Source organism: Bos mutus, chromosome 13 (assembly GCF_027580195.1).
Source record: "Bos mutus isolate GX-2022 chromosome 13, NWIPB_WYAK_1.1, whole genome shotgun sequence".
Lineage (NCBI taxonomy): Eukaryota > Metazoa > Chordata > Mammalia > Artiodactyla > Bovidae > Bos > Bos mutus.
The window spans coordinates 46,872,447-46,898,195 of record NC_091629.1 but is presented as its reverse complement, the minus strand read 5'-3'; the positions used below and the strand labels follow the sequence as shown (position 1 = coordinate 46,898,195).

At 48.1% G+C, this 25,749-nt stretch overlaps 1 protein-coding gene across 1 annotated transcript in view; it reads right to left on the bottom strand.

Annotated features, from left to right (window-relative positions):
• Positions 1-874: 874 nt before the first annotated feature.
• Positions 875-25,749, bottom strand: part of BPIFB4 (BPI fold containing family B member 4) — a 29,381-nt gene continuing 4,506 nt past the window's right edge. Inside the window, exons 6-16 of the mRNA XM_005887935.2 lie at positions 24,943-25,006; positions 24,419-24,479; positions 23,316-23,407; positions 21,328-21,531; positions 19,983-20,036; positions 14,723-14,893; positions 12,368-12,435; positions 10,306-10,348; positions 7,557-7,620; positions 4,762-4,838; positions 875-898 (exon numbers count right to left, since the gene is read on the bottom strand). Coding sequence (XP_005887997.2) covers positions 875-898; positions 4,762-4,838; positions 7,557-7,620; positions 10,306-10,348; positions 12,368-12,435; positions 14,723-14,893; positions 19,983-20,036; positions 21,328-21,531; positions 23,316-23,407; positions 24,419-24,479; positions 24,943-25,006 — 922 coding nt within the window. The remainder of the gene's footprint in view (positions 899-4,761; positions 4,839-7,556; positions 7,621-10,305; positions 10,349-12,367; positions 12,436-14,722; positions 14,894-19,982; positions 20,037-21,327; positions 21,532-23,315; positions 23,408-24,418; positions 24,480-24,942; positions 25,007-25,749) is intronic.

Here is a 25,749-nt window from a genome sequence, read left to right as displayed (position 1 = left end):
TCTCAGTGCCAGGCTCAGCAGGTAGCAAGCACTCCATAAACATCTCTCAGGAGGATGAGGCAGGAGGATATCTTATTTTTGCCTCTTTCATCTCTCCCCTGGGACCTGAGATACACCCATCCACCACCCTTCTGGCTGGTGGTGGATGGGTGTAAATCACATGCTGGGAACACAGAGAAGATGGGGAGGGGAGAGGGCAGGTGAAAGCTGAGAAAGGAGTGGAGACCTTTGTCATCTTGGCGAATGGGAGTTAGGCCAGAGGGCAGCCCTCCGGCAGTGTGCAGTCAGTCTAATGACTTTGAACTTGCTACTTCTGAGTGCTGACCCTCCCCGTGCGCTGTGGAGTTGGGGTGGGGGAATTGAGGAATGAGAGATCAGCCAAGCTGAGAGCTGAAGAAGGCAGTGAGAACTGAATTAAGGTCCCCCCTTGCCCATCCACAGGGTCCTCAGAGGTGTCTGGCATTTTTCAGTAATGGACTGAACCATCTTTCATGAGGCTGTAGCTACATCTGCCAGATGCCCCCCGTGAAGTCTCGAACAAGGAAAGAAACACCCAGACCCTGAGGGAGGGTCCTTTGGGGAGACTCGCCCCAACTGCAGGGAAAGAGGAATCTTTTATTGAAAGCATAAAGTTCTCAGCTTGGGGTCTGGCGTGGAGTCTGAGAGGCCTCGGTCTTCTAGGAGAACTCTATGCCCCTGCCGGGGGCTGACCATGGATGGGATTGTTCGTCAATGGGGGCAGTGGTTGGAGGGATGGAGAGGGACCTGTTGAGGAGCTGAAGAGACTTGGAGCTGGGGACCGTGTCAGGCCAAGGCTTTCCAGGACTGGTTCCAGCTTCTCCCCAGGCTGTAGCAGCATCTCTGCCTCTGTCATTCAGGTGCTCAGCACCAGAAGGTCCTTGGAGAGCAGAACACAGAGCTGGTTAGTGAATGGGGCGGCTTCTGGCTACAGCTCAGCAGACAGCCGCCTGCCTTAGGGTCAGGCCAGTCGCATTTCTCGGCAGCAGTAACTCTGAACAGTGGAGACAGCTGGGGTCAAAGGGGCCTGAGAATCACCCTGGCTGTGTCCATTAGCTTGCTGTGAGCAGGGGATCTTGGGCAAGACACTTCCCACCCTACCCCTCATTTCCTTCTTTTCCAAATAAAGAGAAGCAGGCCTGAGCCCCTCTCCAAACTCTTCCAAACTCCAGTTTTCATAATTAAAAAGATCTACAACAATAATAAAAGCAACAGACTTAATTCATAGCACAAATGAATACCCATGTGTCCATACTGGTATAAGTAATTGAGTAAATAAATAAATGAGGGAGAAGGGGTAACTTTTCTTTACAGCAGAACACCAACTAGTAAGTGTGAAAGGAATTGAAGAGATAAAAAAAATCACCATTCAGGCAAACAGCACAGCAATACTGTTGAAGGCAAAAATCATTAATGAATGACAAAAGTAGTGGGAAAAGTGTGGTGAGAAACAGGATATTTGCATAGTGTTGAAGTTTAGGCCCCATGCGATATTGATTAGTTATAAAGGGAGAATGTAGCAACTTGGTGGAGAAACCTGGCAGGATCCACCTTAACCACAAGAGCAAAGCTGAACACTTCCGGGAAGGAGATGCTGACGTCACGGGCCCTGACTTGGTACCCTGACAAGGGCACAGCATTGTTTGGCAGCATTCTTGCCAAAAATACATAACCTCATCTAATTATGAGAAACTATCAGTCAAATCCAAATTGAGAGACATCCCACAAATCCAGCCCAGCTCATCAGAAATGTCAAGGTCACAAAACACAAGGAAAATTGAGGAACCGTCCCAGATTGAAGGGCGCTAAGGAGGTGTGACCACCAACTGTGAAGTGGAAGCCCGGATCCTGAGCCAGACGAAGGACATTCGTGGGAAAGCTGGCAGGTGAGGCCTGTGGATCTGTACTAATGTTAACTTCCTGGCTGTGATCGTTGTACTTGGACTACAGCAGATGCTGACACTGGAGGAAGATAGGTGAAGAGTGTTCTGGAACTCTCTCTGAACTATTTTTGCAACTTTTCTATAAGTCTAAAATTATTTTAAAATAAAAAGTTAAAATAAATGGCTAGACCCATTTAGTAGTAGTAATAAGAAGAAGGACTTCCCTGGTGGCTCAGACAGTAAAGCGTCTATCTACAATGCGGGAGACCCAGGTTCGAACCCTGGGTTGGGAAGATCCCCTGGAGAAGGAAATGGCAATCCACTCCAGTACTATTGCCTGGAAAATCCCATGGACAGAGGAGCCTGGTAGGCTACAGTCTATGGGGTCGCAAAGAGTCAGACACGACTGAGGGATTTCACTTTCACTTTCCTTTCCTAATAATAATAAGAAGAATAGCTACCATTTACAGAGGGCCTATAAGACTCTTGAGAGTCCCTTGGACTGCAAGGAGATCAAACCAGTCCATCCTAAAGGAAATCAATCCTGAATATTCATCGGAAGGACTGATGTTCAAGCTGAAGCTCCAATATTTTGGACACCTGATACAAAGAGCTGACTCATGAGAAAAGACCCTGATGATGGGAAAGATTGAGGGCAGGAGGAGAAGGGAATGACAGAGGATGAGATGGTTGGATGGCATTATCAGCTCAATGGACATGAGTTTGAGCAAGCTCTGGGAGATGGTGAAGGACAGGGAAGCCTGGTGTGCTGCAGTCCATGGGGTCAAAAAGAGTTGGACACAATTGAGCCACTGAACAACAGAGAGCCTACAAGAGCCTCTGAGTCTTTCTCTTTTTTTCTGAATCTTTCTTTAAACCAGTGATTTTTCACCTTTCAGACCCAACACCCATTTTTCATTTGATTATAGGACTTCATTACTTCCTTTACTCTGAAATGAATCTCATAGATTACATAATTTACTGATACATATATTTTAAAAGCCAGTATAATTCTTTTACTGGAATATACAGAAGAAATAAAAGATAAGTAATTTATAACAAAATAATAGGTATTGAGTCAGCCAAAACATTAGTTTGGGTTATTCCATAAGATGTTACGGAAAAACCCAAATGAACTTTTTGGCCAACCCAATTATTTTGATATAAAATGCTCAAGCGTGATTATTCAGGAAAGAAAATTCATCCCTACACATTTTAAAATTCCCTTCAGGTTGGGGAGGTGGGTTGCAATACAATCTCGGGTGAAAACCCCTGGTCTGAGCTATCTCTGTTACTTCAGTGCAAATCCTGCCTCTCACTAGCTGAGTGACCTTGGGCAAGTGGCCTACCCTCTCTGATACGCAGGTCCTTTACCTACGACATGAGGCCAACATTGACCGGAGCCCTAAGACAGTGCAGGGCGCACCACATGTGCTCAGTAAATGGTAGAAATGATGACTGTGGTGACGATGGGGACGTAAATTTCTGCCAGTCCTGTTCACATTTCCTAACCCATTTTTAACAAGTGAATGATGACCGTTAACACTGAAATGCTGTGTCTCATTTAATCTCTCACTGTCAACTCCGTGAAGTGGGTGGTGGTGTTCCTCATTTCAGATGAGGAAACTGAGGCTCAGAGTAGTGCTGAGGTCCTGCAGGCGCTCAAGAGAAGGGACGACGACTGGCACCCCTAAGGACACCCCAGAGCCGGCGTCTGACCCACATTGCCCATTCAAGGTCACTGCCACCTCTCTTGACTCTTCCCCAAAGGTGGGGGTGGGGTGGGCTGTCCCCTGGTCTGAGGCCCAAGCCTGGCATGAGTGTGAGGAGCTGGGCTCTCAGCACACAGCTGGTGGCTATGCAAATAGGTGCTACCTTTTGAAAAGGACTTCGTCAATCTGGGATCATGTTCGGGGATCATGTTCTAAAGAACTGAATCCTGGAGTCAGAACCAGTTTGTGCACCAGGATGTACACTGCACCTTCTTTATTACAGTGATGCTGATAATGACAGACACTTCTAGAATGCTGACTCTGCGCCAGGGGCTGTACAAGGCCCCTTATGTGCAGAACCTCTTTTATCCTAAATGCAGCCCGGTAGATACACACTATGATTAGCTCCTTTGTATAGAGGAGATAACTGAGGCCCAGGGCCACCCAGCTGGAAACTGTCAAAGTCAGGATTTAAACCCAGGCCAGTGGACGCCAGGACCCTTATTCTTCAACTCCAGTGCTCTACTGACCGACCCCCTGGTCAAGCCATGTTTAAAAATAAAATTCCAGAGAGATTGGAATGAAAAATAACAAAATGTTCTAAGGGATAATTTCTGGGTTGCAAATATATCTAGGAAGATAAACATGTGTTTGTTTCATCTTTTTTGTATTTTTTGAATTTCAGATATTGAACTTATGTGTATTTTGGAAGTGGTAACAAGATCCCCTCCATAGCACCTGCCATGATTCCAATTAACAATTATTCAGGAATATTTTCCCAAAGGCCCATCTACCCACTGGTTGAAGCTTTGCAAGGGCCAGGGTTTTTGTTCACTACTGTTTCCTCAGCCCCTTGGGCATTGTCTGGCACATATTAGGTGCTCAATAAAAAAATTTCTGATGAACTATGTCACACTTTCACTTTGGGCAAGCCCTTTACTGCTCTGAGCCTCAGTATTCCCATCTGTGAGATGGGGGCAGTGATGAGAGCTTCATTTAAGGCTCCTAGCAGCTTTGTTTCTTATTCCCTCAGCCCCATCCTTTGAAGGTAGAGGCTGCTATTGTCCTGCCCTTCCCTTCCCTTCTCTTCTTCCTCCCAATTCCTGGGTTTGCAGAGGAAGGCAGAACAGAGCTCTATCTCCCCTTACCTCCAAGATGTCAATGTCTGCGTTGCTGAAGTCGATGTTGAGGATTTTGGGAAGAGGGACACCGGAGCCCAGCACAGCTGTGGGGGAAAAAAATGATCAGGTACAATCAGCGTGGCCAAGAGGCAGCAACCTTCCCGAAGCCTCCAGTATTACGTCTTTCATGCCTCCAGGACTTTGTCCTTGCCCGTCCTTGTGCTGGGAGCACACAGCCTCAGCCTTGCCTGCCTGCTGAGTTCTGAGCCTTCCCCGAAATTCTGTTTCGATGCCACCTCTGTGAGGTCTCCTACCCACCAGCCTGAGCAACCCTGTGCTCCTGCCACTCTTCCCGAACAACTGCATTTCGGAAACCACAGCATACTAATGCCCTGTCTTCGCATCTGTCACCACCACTAGATTGTGAGTTTCTTCCGGCAAGGACTGTGTCCCCAGCATCACCCAGACCTGGGTGGAGCACAGAGGAGGAGACAGAGGTTTGCTGAATGAAGGCATGGAAGGAAATACATGGGACCCCAACAAGTGACCTCCGTGGAGGTCTAGATCGTCAGAGCCTAAGCAGACCTGCTGATTAACATTCTAGAAAGAAAGAAGGAAGGGAGCCAGGAAAGGGGGTGAAGCAGGTGGGAAACACGGGACTTAGTCCTCTGACTCCAGCAGGATTTTTCAGAGGACTAAGGACATTGTGAATCTACCCCCGAGGGACCTATGCAGTATTTCCCAAACTTGCTTGGTCATGGAACCCTTTTCTCAGAGTATCTTGTGGGACTGATTTTCTACAGAACCCTTTTTGGGAATCATAGATCTAACCCAACCTCTCACTTTTGAGAATGGTAAATCGCAGTATAGTGAGATTGAGGGAATTGCTGTCAAGTTCACAGCACCTCCTAGTGGTGAAGCCCAGGAGAGCCTCTCCATCTATTGGCTCCCAGGTCAGCCCAGCCCCATCCATCTCCTGACATCATCCTCTCCTACCAGGGAATGAGCATGGGCCTGGTGACCAGCGCTTTTCTGTGGTTCTGATTCAGTCTCCTCTGGTGACAGTCCCCTGAAAAAAGGTCTGATTGACATCAAGAGTTCTCCAAATGAACTGAGCTGGTACAGTTGATGCCACCCCTCTTCATTCCATCTTCCAGGATGCAGAAGTGGGGAGACAGAGGTTGGGGTCCAGCAGCAATGAGACAAGATGGGACCTGGGGTCCTTTGCTGCAGTTCTTGCACCTGGACACACCTCTCCTCAAGCAAGAAAATACAAAGAAACTGTATGGGACTAAAAATAAGAGTTGGGGCAAATTCTGGACAAAAGATACAAATAAACCGAAAACCTGCTGCTGCTACTGCTAAGTCACGTCAGTCGTGTCCGACTCTGTGTGACCCCATAGACGGCAGCCCACAGGCTCCCCATCCCTGGGATTCTCCAGGCAAGAACACTGGAGTGGGTTGCCATTTCCTTCTCCAACGCATGAAAGTGAAAAGGGAAAGTGAAGTCCCTCAGTCGTGTCCGACCTCTAGCGACCCCATGGACTGCAGCTCACCAGGCTCCTCTGTCCATGGGATTTTCCAGGCAAGAGTACTGGAGTGGGGTGCCATTGCCTTCTCCCCAAACCGAAAACCTAACTGCCATCTTTAAAGAACTGCCAGCTTTAAAGAGCCTGGACCAAAGAAGAGGAGGTCAGGAACAGAAGCAGGATACTGCACATGCCCTGTACACACAATACCACCTAAGGGGTGGAAAAACCACTTAGGTCACCCCTCCAGCCTGACCACTGGACCACCCTTACCCTCACCACATATAAGAAGCAAGCTTGCCCCACTCAGGGAGACAGTAAGCAAGGGAACCTGTTGTTTGTTCTTGCTCCCCCCCTTGCTGCAGCAGGGACCCCAGTAAAGCCTTGCTTGCATTTCTTGTCTGGCCTCTGATCAATTTCTATTGATTAAGGGGGCCAAGAACCCTGGTTGATAACAGCTTGAGGGCTGTGGTTCTTGATGGAGCAGCTGAGCCAGCCTCCAGTGGCCCCAGGGCTCAACAAGGAGCCACAGAGATGACGCACCAGGCTGTTTGATCTATTTATAAATTCGGGCAAGAAAACCCTCTAACTGACTATGTAACTGTCTAGGGGGTTAGGAGGCTGGGAATATTGGTAACAGCAACTTTAGTTCTGTCTGAACTGATCGAACTTTTTACATTAATAAAATACACATGTGGTCCCTGCGCAAGTAAAAATAAATACACAATTAAAGATAAGTCAGAAAAAATAAGTCAGGAACACAGCCATGTGAATTAAGTTAAAAATGGCTAGGAAGGCAAATTTTATGTTTATATATGTATATGTATCTATCTATATATATAGATATATGTATATATATCTTACCACAGCTGAAAAGAAACCCAATGAAAATAAATATAAAAATGTTAAAAACCAAAAAAGAGGAGTTTAGAAGGAAGTGTACCCAGATATTGGGATTAATTGCCTTTGGGAGGTGAGATTTTGTTTTCTAACCTCTCTGGACTTTCTAAAATGTACACACACATAATTTTCACATATAATCAGAAGTTCACATAGATAATCAGAGAAATCAGTCAAATAAGGCGGGGCAGGGAAAGAATACAACAAAAGCAGCAAATAAAGAAGTTGATGGAATCTTGGGGCAATATTTGCATTTAGAGGCTGAGATAAATAAGCTTAGAGTGAAGGTCTCGGGAATGCTATTGAGGTGGAACAGCTGTGCATCAAATATGCCCAACAAACCAGTAACCCCCTGATCCACAGGCCGCGCACCCCTGGGGCACCCTCTCTCACCATTCATTGCAGGCATGAACGCCAGGTCAAAAATCTTCCCGACCAGCACCTCCAAGAGGCCAACCTGCAGAGGAAGAATGAAAAGGCAGAGATTCGCTCAGGTCTAAAGGGATCTTTGAGCCCCCACCCCCACCCCAGCCCTGTGGCTGGAGAGGAAGCCGAAGAGCATCTCCAGAAGAATCTGGGAGCTGCAGCCAGAGCCCCTGTGATTCCAGCACCACCAACCCCAAGGCACATCTGGTCCACCTGCTCCTTGTACAGATGCGAAGGCTGAGGTCCAATTGCCGGCAAGTTCTGGCCCAAGGCTCATGGTGAGGCAGAGACCGAGGGAGATCAGGTCCTCCCAAGGGGCAAAGAGCACGGGGCCTTTGGTAGCTTGGAAGGCCCTTGCGCTTTGTGACCAGCACTGCAGGTCCCCACCCCAGCTCAGCTTCCATGGACTTCCAGGCAGCTTCCCTCACCTCTCTGACCCCCAGTTTCCTCAGCTGTAAAATGGGCCAGCAAGTCCGGCTTGCAAGGAAGCAGTGAGGATTAGGAGCAGATCATGTAAAACGCTTGGCCTTGAGCCTTTTCATATAGCGTGTGTACATGCTATAGTTGTGCCCAGCTCTTTGCAAGCCCATGGACTGCAGCTCGCCAGGCTCCTCCGTCCATTCTCCAGGCATGAATACTGGAGTGAGTTGCCATGCCCTGCTCCAGGGAATCTTCCTGACCCAGGGATCGAACCCATGGTTCCTGCTCTGCAGGCAGATACTTCACCTCTGAGTCACCAGGGAAGCCCTTTTTCATATAGAACTGCTCTTCACTTCTCTAAACCTTGCTTTCTACATCTGAAAATGTGAGTGGGCAATCTTTACCTCAGGGAGTACTTGTCCAAACCAAACATAAGCTCTTCTGTGTAGAATACCTGCCACGGCATGGTGCCACGTGATACCATGGTGACAGAGCATGGGACTCAAGTCCCAGCACTGCCTCTTACCTGGTGGCTCTGTTGCTAAAGAGTCTGCCTGTAGTTCAGGAGACCCGGGTTCAATCCCTGGGTCAGGAAGATCCCCTGGAGAAGGGAATGGCTACCCACTCCAGTATTCTTGCCTGGAGAATCCCCATGGACAGATGAGCCTGGAGGGCTACAGTCCATGGGGTCATAAAGAGTTGGACACGACTGAATGACTAACACACTGCCTCTTACCAGCTCTGTGACCTTGGGAGGGTCGCTTAACTTCTCTGTGTTTGACTCTCTTATTTGGAAAGTGGGCCAATAATTGCACCCACATCATAAGTTTGATTTGAGAATCAATGGAGAAAGGCTTGATTTCAAAATAAATAAGTAAATAAAAGGTTAAGGTAGTGCCTGATGTCAATTTCTATTGCTCCAGAAATATTTATTAAATATCCAATTAAGTATTGGTGTCTTTTTCCATTTGGCGTCCAGAGATTTCCATTCTAGTCTGAGCTCTGCCCCAACCAGCTGTAAAGCACGTCACTGCCCCTATCTGGGTACCAATCTCTCCATCTATAAAATGAAGCTGATGATACCAATCCTATGAGTTGTTTGGACAAGAAAAGCTCCATGACTGTCTCTGCATAAGTGGAAATCTCACCCAAACTTGCCCCAGAAAGCAAGCATCAATTTCATTGTCAATTTATAAAATCAGTCGGTTCAGTTCAGTCACTCAGTCGTGTCCAACTCTTTGCAACGCCAAATGGGCATTTTCAAAGTCTTAGGTGGAGTGGGGGACACAAGAATGAAAAAACTGATGAAACAGGACCAAATTCTCAGCCATTAAAAAGAATACATTTGAATCAGTTCTAATGAGGTGGATGAAACTGGAGCCTATTATACAGAGTGAAGTAAGCCAGAAAGAAAAACACCAATACAGTATACTAACGCATATATATGGAATTTAGAAAGATGGTAACAATAACTCTGTATACGAGACAGCAAAAGAGACACTGATGTATAGAACAGTCCTTTGGACTCTGTGGAAGAGGGAGAGGGTGGGATGATTTGGGAGAATGGCATTGAAACATGTATAATATCATGTATGAAACGAGTCGCCAGTCCAGGTTCGATGTATGATACTGGATGCTTGGAGCTGGTGCACTGGGATGACCCAGAGGGATGGTATGGGGAGGGAGGGGGGTTCAGGATGGGGAACACATGTATACCTGTGGCGGATTCATGTTGATATATGGCAAAACCAATACAATATTGTAAAGTTGAAAAATAAAATAAAATAAATTTAATTAAAAAAAAAAACAAGAAAAAAAAAAAATTCTAGAATATAAGTGTCTCAGATTCATGGATCTTTAGAAAGGCAGAATTCTAGAACGTGGAGGTTTCAAAAGAAGTTCAAACCTGTTTGCCTTACAGACAAGGAAATAGGCTGAGTGGGTAGGTATAGCTAAGGTCACACAAGAGTCAGTGGCAAAGCTGAATCCCCCAATCCATGAAGGAAGAGGTCCCAAAGGTCATGGCTGCCCCAACTGCCACCCACCCTGGGGTGGAGGATTTGGGCCAAGTGATCCCCATGGGGGCAGTTAGAATGGGACGCCACAGGCATGGTAGAAGGAGCTGTGAATCAGGACCATGCCCCTCACTTGCCTTGTGGGCCTCAAGTTTTCCCATCTGTAAAACGAGGCCTGACAGCCTATCAATGCTTTGGAATTCACCGACATCCCAGTCCCCAGCCAGCCTCACAGGGTGCCATTCCCAGACTTGACTCTGGGGCCTGAGCTTGGTACTTACATCAAAATTGCCCACGTTTGAGGTTCTGAGGTTGAGGCTGGTCCTGCAGATGAAGAAAACAGCTCGTTAGAAGGAGCTATTGGGACTTCCCTGGTGACTCAGAGACTCTGAGCTCCTGATGCAGGGGGCCCGGTTTCAGTCCCTGGTCAGGGAACTAGATCCCACATGCCTCAGCTAGGAGTCTGTATGCTGCAACCAAGAGTTCGCAGTGGACGGCAACAAAGACCCAGTGCAGCCAAATAAAGAAAGAAAGAAGTAGCAATTGCCGAGAATCATAAGAGGCTCACATTTCAGTGTAAGGAGACCGTCCACCAACATCCTCAGGGAGCCCCTCTGGATCTGGGGGAGTTAATATGAGTAGGGCTGGTCTCCATTACAGAGTATTAACTATGTGCCAGACACGGTGACATGCGCATAAGGCTCGTATCACAGCTATGTGTCCTTGGCAAAGTACTTAAGTTGCCCATGCTTCAGTTTCCTCCTCTGCAGAGTGGGTGTCTATAAGCACTAAATAGGGTAATTCAAGTAAATCCCATAGAATCACCCCTGGTACCCGGTGAGTGCTATGCCTGCATGAGCATCATCACTACCTGGCAAGATCCTTTAGGAATTCCACGAAGGAGGAACCAAAGGCTCCCACGAAACCAGCCAAGGCCACAGAGCTGGGAGAGGGAGCCCTGGACTCATGCCCTGAGCAGCATTCATGGTTGCTGTGCTGTTCTGAGCAGGGAGGCCCGAGCCTGGGTTCAAGGTCTTTCTCTGCATTGTGAGGGCTTCAGTCTCGCTGCACCTGAATCTCACATGCAAAGCAGCAGTCCCACCTGAGAGAGGCTGGACCAGATCTGCTCATGGGCAGAGAGACATTGGAGCCACTAGCCTCTAGGTGGGAGACAAACCAATGTGAAACAATAGAGGCTTCTCAGGAGAGAAGACTCTGCTTCAGAACGTAGGAGTCCTTCTCAACTTCTCCTCCTATCCCTCCTTCTTTCATGACTGCTCCATCCAGGACACCCAAGCTCTTTCCTGCCCCTGGAAGTTTGCCGGCTCTGCTCTCGATGACTGGAACCCCCAGCTCTCCCCACGGCTGCCCCCTGCTCCCCTTCCAGGCCTCAGTCTCAGACCTCGTTAGATACTCCTGAATGGCTCCAATTAGCATCACAGTAGGAGTAGCTCTCACTGTTGAGGTTGATAAATATTTGTTGTAAAAGACAAAAACCTTACAATGAACTAGGCACACGCTGCAAGTGTTACATACACTCTCATCTGTCTTGAAGTGGGACCCTTGAAGACAATAATAACAATGATAATAACCCTTGCAGCCATAGGCTGATGTCAAGAATTAAATGAATGAAGACACCTTGAAGGCTTAGCTCAATGCCTGGCACATAGAAAGCATCCAATAAATAACAGCTATTATCATGAGTCCTATAAGGTGGAGACAACGATGCCCATTTTAAGATGAGAAAACTGAGTTTCAGAGAGGCAAGGTCACTTGGCTTACATCACACAGCCAGTCGGGGGTCATGGAAGGATCTGAACCCATACTGCTGGCTCCACAGCTGGTGCTTGTAACCATTCGACACAGCTCCAAATCAGACAGACGTGGGTTGGCTCACAGCCGCCCCCCGCAAACGCTCTGTTCTCATATTGTGCCTTCCTTGAGTAAATAAATCCACCTCTCTGAGTCTTAGTTTTCTCCTCTTTAAAATGGGAAGATAATAGCCCTGCTTCTGCAAGGCTGAATGGCATTAGACACAGAAGCAGCCAGCACAGAGCCCGGCTAACCACCAGCAGCTGGTGCAGTAGCAGCTGCAGTATCGTTACCGCCCATGCTGTTGTTGGCAGCAGGTCCTTCCGTGAGGCTCTCGGCTCCACCCTCCTTGCCCTGCTCACGCCAGTGGTTTTGGCAGTTACGGCCCATTTTCCCCTGTGCCATCCCTTGGATTTACCCAGCAGCCAAGTCCAGAGACCTCTAAGCCCTCCCTGTGAATTGGCACCAGACATAAGAATGCCAAAGAAGTCTTTATGAGAAGCGAGAACCCTCAGCAGCAAACCCTCTTACTTGTCCAGCTTGGCGTCAATCATAAGCTTATCATTCTCCACGGAAAACATGGCCAAGAGTTCTGTGTCCTGGAGGAAAGGGAAGGTGAATGGAATGTCACTGCCATCATACAGCAGTCATTGCTCGCTGGGGGCTCCCTGTGAGACCCCCAATAACACCCAATGTAATGGATTTTCCCCACCTCTGGAGGGAAGGAGTTGGGAATCATAAATTGCCTGCATTAACTGTTGTTCACAAGTAAGTCACAGCAAAGGCTGGAGGAACATTCTTCAAAAAGACAACAATCATAGGAAGCCAATGATTGGCACGGGAGTCGGGGATGTTTACTGAGTTTCTCTGAGCTGTCTCAGAGGAGGCGGGCATGGCCTGCAGCCTAAGAGACCTGCTTCAGAACAGTTGTTGTAAATGCAATTGGATATCATCACTGTCAGTCATAACTGCCCCCCCCGCCCCCGCCAAGAGAGAGCATAAAAGGTCCAGACTCATCCCCTTCTCTAAGCAGAAGCCTTGTTGTCAGAAGATCCCTCTTTTCTTCTTGGCCCTCCCCTCCCCCCAAAATAAAATAAAACAATTTTGTCTTGTGAGGAAAGGGAAGCTCCCAGCAATTTCAGGTGATGCTATTAGTAAAAACAATAATTAGGATGATGGAGAAGAAGCAGGAGCACTGGATTATATGGCAGAGACCTATCCAGGTATGGGAAATCCTCCTGGGGAAATGGCACTTGAGCTGAGGCCTGAAGGGTACGTATGAATTGGCCAGATGGAAAAGAGGGTGTGAGAATGATCCAGGCAGTGAGAAGGGCGTGTGCATTAGAGCTAGGGCAGGAAAGGGGTTGGCAGAGGGACAGAGAGAAAACCAGAGTGTGAGGAGGGAGGGGACTCCTGGAGGCTGGAGTTGGGGTGGGGCCAGACCAGGCAGGGCAACATAGGCTGGAGAGGAATCAGGGCTGATCCAGCGGGCAGTGGGGTCACGGCAGGGTTCTGAGCTGGATCAAATGTGTGGGCTATTGATGAAAAAAAATTCCCACAAGGTAGGGACAAATCAACAGGGGACTGGATGAGGGGCAGCCATCTCCACTCCTGGGTGAGAATCAGCCCTTTCAATTTCTCATCTGACAATGCCCAGTGTGGATTCCATGTGTGCTCCAGCTGAGAACACCCACCTCCCAGACTAGAGGTGGCTCACCACGTCTCCAGCCCTGGGAGGAGAGACTGGGAAGATACAGCAGACAGGACAGAACCCTAAGTGCCTGAGCCTGAAACTTTCACCAAGGAGGGGGAAATAGCACTCAACACAACTGAGCACATTCCTTCCACAAATATCTACCAAACACCTGCTGTGTACCAGATTCTGCGCCTGGCCCTGGGGATCCTACAGTGAATAAAATGGTCTGTGTCTCTGCCCAGTAATAAACTAACCAATGAATTCATTTAATAATATCACATTAAGGCTATGAGCAACGTAAAGCAAGGGAGACAGAGAGAGAGATGGGAGTGGTGGGAGCATTTGAGACAGGTGGTCTGGGAAGACCTCTCGGAGGAGGTGACATTAGATCAGATGGAAGCCAGGCTGTGAACCACACAGATGTCTGGGAGAAGAGCATTCAAGACAGAGGCAACAGCATGTGCAAAGGCTCCAGGTGGGACTGTGCCTGGCATGTTGGAGGAACACCGAGGAGCTAAAAGGTGACCAGAGGATGCTCAGGAAGGACTTTATGAACGATAGAGGATGGGCTGTGTTTAAATTTCGATCAAAGGAGTAACATCATTTTAAGAGGATTCTCCTCTATGAAATAATTTTGGAAGTTGTTGTATTTGTATCTTTTCCCTTCTGGGTACCAGGGACAAGAAAGCCAGAACCATCCGTCGTGTTCCCCTTTCTTCAGCTTCTAGTAGAAAACATAACACATAGTAAGTGAAGTCACTCAGTCGTGTCCGACTCTTTGCGACCCCATGGACTGTAGCCTACCAGGCTCCTCTGTCCATGGGATTTTCCAGGCAATAGTACTGGAGTGGATTGACATTTCCTTCTCCATAGGTGCTCAATAAATATTGCTGAATGACTGACTGAGGACTGCTTTGCCATAGGGTGTGGTACACAACCTTTGGGAATAATACCAGCCAGCACTTTGGCTTCCTTCTGGTGTTTCTGGTACTTCTCTGAGCATCTCATTAACACCCTGCTGCTACTGCCATGGGGGAAAAAAATCAAGCCAAAGGTCACACAGCTATAAGTGCCCTTAAAGCTTGGATTTGAATCAGGTCATCTGGCCCCCAAATCCAACTCATAGTCACTGTGGTGGGAACCATGGGAAGGTGTCTGCAGACTCCCGGAGACCGCCCACCCCCACTTACCACATCGATGAGGCAGATGGTGGTCTCGACATCATTGGGCTGGGAGACCATGACCTCAGAGGTGGCAAACACCTTCACCAGCGCCTGGTCCTTCTGCAGCGTCACCAAAGGTGGGTTTGGCACCTGGATCCTGATGGTGAGGGGGCGGGACTCGGGGTACTGCTGGAACACCTGTGGACAGACACCAGGTGGGGTGAGCAGGGCCATCCACGGTGGAGGGGGACTCGGGGGTCATCAGCCAACCTCTAAGCACACAGCAGAGGGTCCCACACTGGATCCCTTCAGAATCTGCAATATTGCTTGAGTCCTACAAACCACATGCAAAGCCTCCATCCACTGTGGGGTTTGGCCAGGGGCTGTCTTCTCCAAGCCTCTCACAAAGAGATATCGTGAGAATTCAATGTAATGCCAGCAAAGCTTCAAACCCAATACCTGACACAGATACTGTGGAAATGCTCAAAACCTGGTCCTTAGGGAGGTGGGGTCCTGGGGGGCTGGGGAGGTGGGATTGGGAGAGGACACTGAGCTTGGTGCTGGACATTCATGATTTCATTGACTCATCACAACTCCATACGTTGCTTTTCTTCTCCGTGTTACAGATGAGAAAACTGAGGCTCAGAGGGGGAACATCAAGCAAATTGTCGAAGGCCAACAGGAGAGCTGAAATTCTAGGCCAGGTATGTGTGACTCGGGAGCCCAGGGCCTCTCTCCCTTCCTACTGACTCCGGATGCCCCACCTAGAATGAGAAAGTCTACAATTCCACGTGCCTCGCAGTGAAATTCCCAGAGCAAGGCACAGCCTGCCCCACCCACCTGGATTTGCTGGGGCCTCTGGAGACACACGGTGGGAGGGATCAGAGCCTGTTCGCTGCTCACTGATTCCTCCAAATTGGCTAAAGGAACCAGTCATCAAAAGACCAGCCCGATTAGCAAGCGGGGGCTGGGCAGGGAGGCGCGGCGCGGGCTGCATCGCTGAGAGTAAGAATCTGGCCTGAATACCCTGAGCACTATCTGAGCGAAATAATTTGGGCTAGCAAACCAGACTGTGGGATATCTACCATGCGAAAAGCCAGCCCTAACCTAAGACACCGCCAGCCCGCGCACGGAACAAAGGACTAAACAGAGGTAGCCGGCTGCAAACCTTCCCCCTCCGGTGACAGGCAGCCAGAGCCGGAAGGGGGCAATCGCAGCCCCAGAGAGACATTATCTATAAAACTGGCTTCTTTGCTAACTAAAACTTATTGGGGGTCTGGACTGTCAACATCTGCCTGAGAAGGTGCGCCGGTTTTACACTCAGATAACCAAGTGGCGGGGAGGCGATAAGTCGCAGCATTGGCGCTCGCCAAACACCTCATCACCTGAGCTGCTCGGACCTGGGAAGAGCACAAAACGCAGCCCCAACTGAGTCTGCGCCTCTGAGGACTACCTGAGTGCCTGAACCTGAGCGGCTTGGACCTAGGAGGTGCATGCAACCCAGGGCCAGCCTCGGATTGTTCCCGGCGGAACAACCTAGAGCCTGAGCAGTGTGGGCAGGGAGGCTACACGCGCCGTGAGCGGGGGCAGACCCAGTGTGGCTGAGGCACTGCACGCCAGTGTCATTTGTTTGCAGCATCCCTCCCTCCCTCCCCATAGCGCGACTGAACAAAGAGAAGAAATACAGCTCCACCCACCAGAACACCGACACAAGCTTCCCTAACCAGGAAACCTTGACAAGCCACCTCTACATACCCATACACAGCGAGGAAATGCCACAATAAAGAGAACTCCACAAACTGCCAGAATACAGAAAGGACTCCCAAACTCAGCAATTTAAACAAGATGAAGAGACAGAGGAATACCCAGCAGATAAAGGAACAGGATAAATGCCCACCAAACCAAACAAAAGAGGAAGAGATAGGGAATCTACCTGACAAAGAATTCCAAATAATGATAGTGAAATTGATCCAAAATCTTGAAATTAAAATGGAATCACAGATAAATAGCCTGGAGACAAGGATTGAGAAGATGCAAGAAAGGTTTAACAAGGACCTAGAAGAAATAAAAAAGAGTCAATATATAATGAATAATGCAATAAATGAAATTAAAAACAGTCTGGAGCCAACAAACAGTAGAATAACAGAGGCAGAAGATAGGATTAGTGAATTAGAAGATAGAATGGTAGAAATAAATGAATCAGAGAGGATAAAAGAAAAACGAATTAAAAGAAATGAGGACAATCTCAGAGACCTCCAGGACAATATTAAACGCTACAACATTGAATCATAGGGGTTCCAGAAGAAGAAGACAAAAAGAAAGACCATGAGAAAATACTTGAGGAGATAATAGTTGAAAACTTCCTAAAATGGGGAAGGAAATAATCACCCAAGTCCAAGAAACCCAGAGAGTCCCAAACAGGATAAACCCAAGGAGAAACACCCCAAGACACATATTAATCAAATTAACAAAGATCAAACACAAAGAACAAATATTAAAAGCAGCAAGGGAAAAACAACAAATAACACACAAGGGAATTCCCATAAGGATAACAGCTGATCTTTCAATAGAAACTCTTCAAGCCAGGAGGGAATGGCAAGACATACTTAAAGTGATGAAAGAAAACAACCTACAGCCCAGATTATTGTACCCAGCAAGGATCTCATTCAAATATGAAGGAGAAATCAAAAGCTTCTCAGACAAGCAAAAGCTGAGAGAATTCAGCACCACCAAACCAGCTCTCCAACAAATACTAAACGATATTCTCTAGACAGGTAACACAAAAATGGTGTATAAACTCGAACCCAAAACAATAAAGTAAATGGCAATGGGATCATACTTATTAGTAATTACCTTAAACGTAAATGGGTTGAATGCCCCAACCAAAAGACAAAGACTGGCTGAATGGATACAAAAACAAGACCCCTACATATGTTGTCTACAAGAGACCCACCTCAAAACAGGGGACACATACAGACTGAAAGTGAAGGGCTGGAAAAAGATTTTCCATGCAAATTGGGACCAAAAGAAAGCAGGAGTCACAATACTTGTATCAGATAAATTAGACTTTAAAACAAAGGCTGTGAAAAGAGACAAAGAAGGTCACTACATAATGATCAAAGGATCAATCCAAGAAGAAGATATAACAATTATAAATATATATCCACCCAACATGGGAGCACCGCAGTATGTAAGACAAATCCTAACAAGTATGAAAGGAGAAATTAACAATAACACAATAATAGTGGGAGACTTTAATACCCCACTCACACTTATGGATAGATCAACTAAACAGAAAATTAACAAGGAAAAAAAAAAACATGTATCTATAAAGTTCACTAAAGCAAAGCACAGTAAAACGAGGGATTGCAAATTTTTATCCTCTACACTGTGAGAACAAAAATCTTCCAGAGCAAAGCTTCAGAAAAAAAAAAAAAAAAAAAGACCAGCCCTCATATTTACTAAATAACTGCTTTACCAAAAAAGTTTAAGGAAGATTTTTCTTAAATATGTTAAGTGAACATAAATATATGGAAAAAGTCCCAAAGTTACTTTAAAAATAAACCAATCTAAACATCAGCTTTTCTATATCCAGTGCAGCAGGGTATGTCCTGATCCTAAGAAGGCGTTCATTTTCCTGACCACATTCAGGTGAAACTCTCCTGGAAAACTCTTGATCTAACAGCTAATCTAATAAATATAACCAATTGACCACTCAGTGGACTCACCTTTGGGCAAATTGCCTCTCAACAAATTGATAATTAGGCGCATTGGCTTTTCACAAAAGGGTTTTCAGGATATTTCCACAGAGGGGCCTGGTGTCCCAACCACCTCCACCCCAACATGCAGAATCTCCAAGAATTCACAACTCTCCATTCTCAGGAACCCTGAGAGGTTACCCTGAATTCTCTCCACAGCAGCAGAAAGCTCAGGATACCTATCCTGGCTCTGGTCAAGCGTCTCCTGGTAACTCCAGGAGACATTCCTCTGTGTCTAGCCTCATTCCCTCCCTGCTACAGGCCCAGCGCCATAGGATGGCCTGAGTCTTTGCTTCACTGAGCTCAGCTGGGCTGCCGCCACATGGTGTGGCCTCTCTGAGCTGGTTTCCCCACCTGTAAACTGGGTTTCTCTTCCCTTCTGGTCCCATGGATGGGGGGAGGATTAAAACCACATGAAACTGTGGATTCTTAACAACTTTCACGAACCATAAAGTGCAGTGCACGTAAGAAGTGGTCCAATAAATGAAGGTCCAGTTGATTGAGGGGCCCGCCTGCCTCCTGGCAATGCCACGGTTTGTGCCATTAATGGTGCCCTGCCATTCAGCTTTCAACCACACGAGGGCGATAGTGACCATTTGTTGAGCGCAGTTTCCTTTCCTTTGAATTCCACCCAGAACAGGATGGGACAGGTAGACAGGAGATGAAAAATGTCTAAAATGGCTGTCAATTACAGAAATCCCTGGCAACTGTATAACACCATGTAAGAAGCTCTTTGCTGCCAGGTGCAGGGTAGCAGGCCTGGAACCAGAGCTAGGAAGAGAACTGGAATCAGAAAAGCCTTTGTTCCAACTGGGTATGGCAGCTGATCCAAGACTGCATTTGCATCTGCTCTTTTTAAAAAATAATAATAATAAGTTAACAAGAACGATCATAGTTAACATTTATCAAATGCCTACTCTGGGCCTAGATTCAAATCCCAGAGCTGCGGTCACCTTGTCGGGTTGGCATTTTTGCCCGTTTTTCCAGGTGAAAAAACCGAGGCTCAGAGAGAAGTCATTTGCCTAAGGAAGCATGGCTGGGATGTGCTGAGCTGTAATAAAATTCATGTCTGTCTGCTCCAAAGATGTGGCTCTTTCCCTCTAGGCCTCCATGCTCTCCAACCCCCACCCCAAGCTCGGTATCAGTATCTTTATGTGCATCATCTCCTTTACCCTCCTGGATGAACCTGTGTAATAGCTATTAGCATCCTCCTTTGACTGAAGAGGAAACTAAGGCTCAGAGATATTAAGACTCTTGCCCAAAGACACACAGCAAGGAAGTGACCAGGCTGGGATTAGATCTGGGCAGGCCTGTCCACAGCTAGAGCTCAGATGTTTTCCACTTCAGCCTCTGCGCCCACACACCCCCGGGGGTCTGGTCTCCAAGCCTTTCTCACTGTACTTTCAAGGCGCAGGGAGAAGGTTGGAACACCCACCCTAGTGCTGAGTGTCTTCCCTTCCTGCCCAGCTCCTGGGACAGTGAAAGGGAACGTGGGGCTGAAGGCGAGGGGAGGCACCACCCATACGTACCTTGGGAATCAGGGCTCCCAGTGTGGACGTGGTGAGTGGAGGAAGCTCTTCAAACTGCAGGGAAAGAAGAAGGGTTGTGTGGGTCCCCGAGGCTATGGAGACAGACAGGAGTTGCCACCACAGTGATTAAACCTCTGCCCCTCTCAGACAACCAGTGGGGGCATGTCCTCTCCCTTCAAGGCCTCTGGGGAGGCCCCACAGGTCCAATAAGGGCTACCATGCAGAGTGAGGTAGCCGTTTGGGGGTTAAGTGGATGGGGCAGCCGCTGAAGCTTCCACAGACAGGACTTCTCAGGGCAGGAGGCAAGATCTGAACCTTTCTCCTCTAAAAATGTGAGTCTTTATGAAAACAAGATGGACATCAGCGGGTCCAGGTGTGAAACCCAGTGTCCATCAAGTGCATGATGCCGCCATATCCCCGAACTACCTGTGCTATTATTTAGCTAATATCTTCCTTAAATGACTAACTTTTAAAAATTATCAAATACTAAGAAATGGAAAGCCAGTACCACTTGACAGAAGGTGATGGCATCTGTAAAACTAAATGCAATAAAAACAAAACAATGACCTCACTGTGCGTGGATACCATTGTCTGTAGAGGGGGGAGTTCTGTTCTCCCTGAGTTAAAAGAGGACACCCAAAAGTTTAAGAGAGGGTCACATCATACTGGCACCAAACGGAGACTTTCCTCTTGGTAGAGTCAAGGTTGACATAAGGCACATGATGGGGTTATTTTGAGAAACTCTTGTTCTTAAGAGATACACACTGAATTTTATGGAACAAAATGTGATAACTCCAAACACTCAAGCTGTTCAACAGCAGATAGAGGATACGTAGATAGACAGATAGATAGATTGACAGACAGATAAAGATAGGTGGATGGATGGATATGAAGCAAATGTGGCAAAATATTAACTGGTGAATCTAGGTGAAGGATATTATGACATTAATTGTATTATTTTGCAGCTTTGATGAAGGCTTGAAATGTTTTAAAAGAAAAGATTTGGAGAGAAAATGACTCTGGAACATACCTAAAGGTGATATTTTATTCTTATGTCTCTTAGTTATGCACTATCAATGTTTACCAAGCAAAAGGATTCAAAACACTTGTACTGAGATACAGACATATGGATTTATATTATGCTTTTTTTTAAGGTTTGGAATAAAATTATGTAGAGTTGGATAGGGAGCAACGTTTCGACGTTGTTTAGTGTCATGAGTTAAGGGGTGAACTGTCCATAGTCCTTGCTTTCAAGCCATTTCCCAGGACACTGGGGACTAGAGAGAATCAACAGTGGGCTGTGCGCTGCCCAGCCGCCCCTTCCTGGGGGCCATGACTCACTCACCATGCCATCGGTGATGTCAATATCTAGGGCCCCTTGCTTCTGCAGGAGAGTCAGAACCGAGCCCAGAAAGTTGGCAGAAATGGCCAGTTGGGAGTTGGTGTTGTCGCCCATGGGGGGCAATTCTGGCATCTTCTGCCTGGGAGACAAGGCTGGCCGCCCCAGTGGGTAGTCGATAAGATCTCCTCCAGCTTCTCCAACCAAAGTCTGGGGAAGTAGAGAAGAAAGAGGTCATGGGGGGCGGGGTGCAGAGAGAAGAGTGGAGGACAGGGGCTGAAGGCTGGAATGAATCCCTGCATCTGCCTACAGGCAGCCTTCCTTGGTTAAACCCACTGGGTCTGAGTGACTTTCATGTATGGTCCCAAAAATTCAATTTGTGATGGAATAGCATCTCTTGATGAGATGGTTAATGAGCATCACCAACTGGATGGACATGAATTTGAGCAAACTTCAGGAGACAGTGGAAGACAGAGGAATCTCATGTGCTGCGGTCCATGGGGTCACAGAGTCGGACACGACTTAGTGACTGAACAACAAGCATCTCTTGCAGTTCCTGCTCTATGACCAGTTATAACTAAGCCATGGTTCAGTGCCATATATTTGAAACAGAAGAATGAGAGCCCTCCACTAGCAATGCAGCAAGTTGATGCACCTGTACCATATACACCAGAGTATCTACTCTTTAAAGGCCAGACTACTCTCCATAGCATAAAAGCTGTTGTGTGGTCTGCCTCATCTGGAGTCACTCTGCCTCTCTCACCCGCTTCCTCGATGCAGCCACCAGGGTCTTGTCTATCTGTACCTCCACCTCAGCCCCCCTACCATCTGTAGGTGCTTCCTGCCTGCTGTTTCCTCCCACACTCTCTTCTTTTGTTCTGTCCCACTCCTTCGGCTGGTCTTCAGCTCAAGTATCACCTCCTCCAGGGAGTCCTCTGTGACCTCCCTGGGTAAATCATATCCCCTGCTTTAGGCTCTGATAGACCAGGAATCCCTTTCGCAGAGCTCAAAGTCTCTAATCGTTTGAGTGATTCTTAGATGGCCCATCCACTCCGGTAGATGGTCACCTCCCTCAAGTCAGGGATCTTGTTATGTTCACCACCAGTCCCAGTCCAGAGTCTGGCACGCAGCAGCTGATAAACATCTCCTGAATCCTCTGTGCCTGTGGATATACTCCGTGTGCACATATACGTGTGCACAGGTGTGCTGTGTCTTTGAGGGCATGGGTGTGCATGCTCTGTGTCTGATGCAGGAAGTGGAAGGCACTTGTCTGTGTGCAGCCCAGGGTAAGTGTGTGTGTGTGTGCATGCGCGTGCACAGTTACGGGCCTGATTGAGCGGTGTGCTTGAGCTAGTTCACATCAGCTCACAAGAGCCAATTCCAGGCATGTCTTTCCAACCCTGTGTTTAGTGAGTCATGTTAGTAGCCTGAAATTGGTCAGGGTAGGGGTACTTACACCATGGAAATCAGCAAACATTACAAATTAGGACTTTTTTAAACAACTATGAAGAATCAGGTGTTAATATTTACCAGCACACAAATAGCCAGATTCACTCCTCCAACAAACCCAAGCCCATAGCAGCAGCTCCCACAGCTAGAAGCCAGACTGCCTGCTTCAAAGCCCAGGTTCACATTTATTAGCTGTGTGACCTTTGGCAGGTGGCTTAACCTCTCTGTGTCTTACTTTCCTCAGTAAGAGTGCCTGCTTCGGGGTTAATCTACATAAAGTTCCAGGAATGTGCCTGGCACACAGCAAGCACTAGGTGAGTGTTGGCTGTGACTGAATTTCCCAACACAGCTTCTTGAAGGTCCTCATCCAAGCAGGAAAAGGTCTTGCTCAAATGCTGCCTCCCAGGCATTCAGTAGCAGCCCTGATGGTGGGGGGTGGGGTGGGGGGGCTCCGGGGGGTGAGGGATCAGGGGAGGTGGGGTCCTCGCTCACACTTCGGCCTGTATGGAGAAGGCCACCTCCCCCACCCGAGCCCAGGCACTTACGTTGAGGTCCAGCTCCAGGAATTCCCCAGTCACGAGCGGGAGGCTGGAGAAGGTGTACTGGACACTTCCCAGTATCCCCAGAGGAATCAGAGCTGCAGGCAAAGGTGGGGTCACAGGAAGCTCCCCACCCACCCAGACACCTTCTTTGTGACCTGAGGGGAGTGGGCAGCAAGGTTCTGGCTCCAGACACCATGGAAAGAGCAAGCATTCTGGGTTCAAACCCCAGCTCTGCCTCTTCCTTGCTGTGTGATCTTGGTCAAGACACTGCACCTCTCTGAATCTCCATTTCCTCCCCTGTAAAATAAGCTTAATAGAACTCCTCAGACAATATTGGTGGTTGGGGGTGGGCAATGAGATTCTACATACTGATAAGCTTTGTAAGCTGTGAAGTGCTGTACTGGGAAGAAATTATGGGGCTCCACAACGTGGCGCTTAATTGAGTTTGGCATTTCTCTGACTGCTTGTGATAAACGGCCCTAACTTCTAGGCTCTTCCAACCCTGTACGGTGGTAGAGACTGTGCACTGCCCAACAGGTGCTACCATTATGCTGTGATCTATCTGGATGGAGGACCCTGGAATCATGGAGTGCACGACCTGGACAACCGCATGGGGCAGACTTGCCTTCAGGAATGTTTACTCTGAAATCCTGGATCAAGGGTGAGTGTCACAGCCTGAATCTGAAGACCTGGACAGTCTCCACAGCATCTGTCACTCCCTAACCTAGTGATAGTCACTCCAGTCTCTCTAGGGCTTGAGACCAACTCCCTGATTTTAGAGATGAGGGAACTGGGAAGAGCTTCTCCAAGTCCACACGCTGCCTGGGGGCTGGAAACCCAGCGTCCCAACACCATCCAGAGCCGCAGCGCCTGGGGGTCCAAGCAGGAAGCTCCTCCCTCTGGGGCTTGCGGGGGGGGTGGGGTGTCCAGGGACAAGAGGAAGGGCCAGGCAGCCCCTCTCCCCTGGCGTCAGACGCACAGCACAGCGTGCACCACACAGGGCCCTCCTCCCAGACGTTGCTGTGTCCCCGGTCCCTTCCGAGGGCTGGGCCCAGATCAGGTGCTAGAAGATGCTGGTTGAATGAAGCAACAAAGGAAGGACTTACAGTCCACGAGACCCAGCTGGTCGTTGACAAGGCCCAGCACCACGTCCACGATGGGGCAGAGCTGCAGGGGAGAAAGGGCATGGAATCCTGGTGACCGCTCAGGGCGTGGGGGATGGTGCACAAGTGAGAACAATGATAATAGCGACTGTACTGACTGCTTTTCTGTGCGTGGCCCTGTCCTCCCTGCAGCCCTGTGGGGAAGGCTTTCTCATGATCCCCATTTTACAGATGGGAAAACTGAGGCTCAGAGAGGTGATGTGACTGCCACCCAGCTTGGAAGTGCTGGAGCTGGGTTTCCAACCAAGGACTGTATATATCTCAAGCCTCACCTCTTTATCCCCTCACCAATCTGTCCCTCCGCATTCCTTAGGGCCCTTTTCAGACCCCCAGGGACGCGTCCCAGCCCCCTGGGTCCCTCTCTCCTTCTGGGTCACCTGTGTGCCTCCAGGAATGGAGGCTGCACGGGCCCCTCACTCTGGGGAAAGTTTGTACTTCCTGCTCCTGGTCCCGGGATGGGTTCTTACCAAGTCAGGGAGGACATTGGCCAGGACTCGGTTTACTAAGTTGTCCACAAGGTTGGGGAGTAGCCTGAAGAGAGAGCAAATCAATGACAGTTCAACCAAACGGTGGAATATTACACAACCATGTAAAGGTAAGCAAAAGGAAACTCTTCGTGTTTGGCACAGAAGATTCTCCCAAGAGACCAATGATGAGAGAAAAGCACAAAGCAGTGTTTCCAGTATGTGCTCACTTGTGTTAAAAGGACAGAGGGGATGAAATTGACATTCATGCTTGCTTCATTTGTTTAAAAAAATTGGATGGAGAATCAAGAAACAAATAACCAAGGAGAGCTCTCTGGGAAGGGGGAAGATGGGAGATGGAGAGGCAGGGGCCCATGCCTTTTGATCATTTTATATTTTGAACAATGTACCACCAGATATTTTTCCTTGTGAAAATGTGAATTAAAAATCTGTGAAGTTTCTGGGTATCCTTCCCCCTCCTCAACTCACCAGAACACCAGGGGCTGATTTTTTTCTGCCTCCACCCACCCTGGAGCAGAAAGGCTCAGAGAAGCCCACATGAATAGGAAATTTGGGGCTCAAATGCAAATTTGCCTGTCCCTTCATCAGTGAATTTCTCTGATCCCACAGTCTAGATAACATGAGGGCTGGATAAGAAAGAAACTGATGAGACAGGAGAGGAAGGATTAGGGGGCTTCAGAGAGACCAAGAACAAGGATCTCTCAAGATGAGGGCCAGGGAATGAAAAGAAAGGAACTCAGTTCTGAATAGCCCTGATGTGCCCTCATCAGAGACCATCATCAGGGGGCA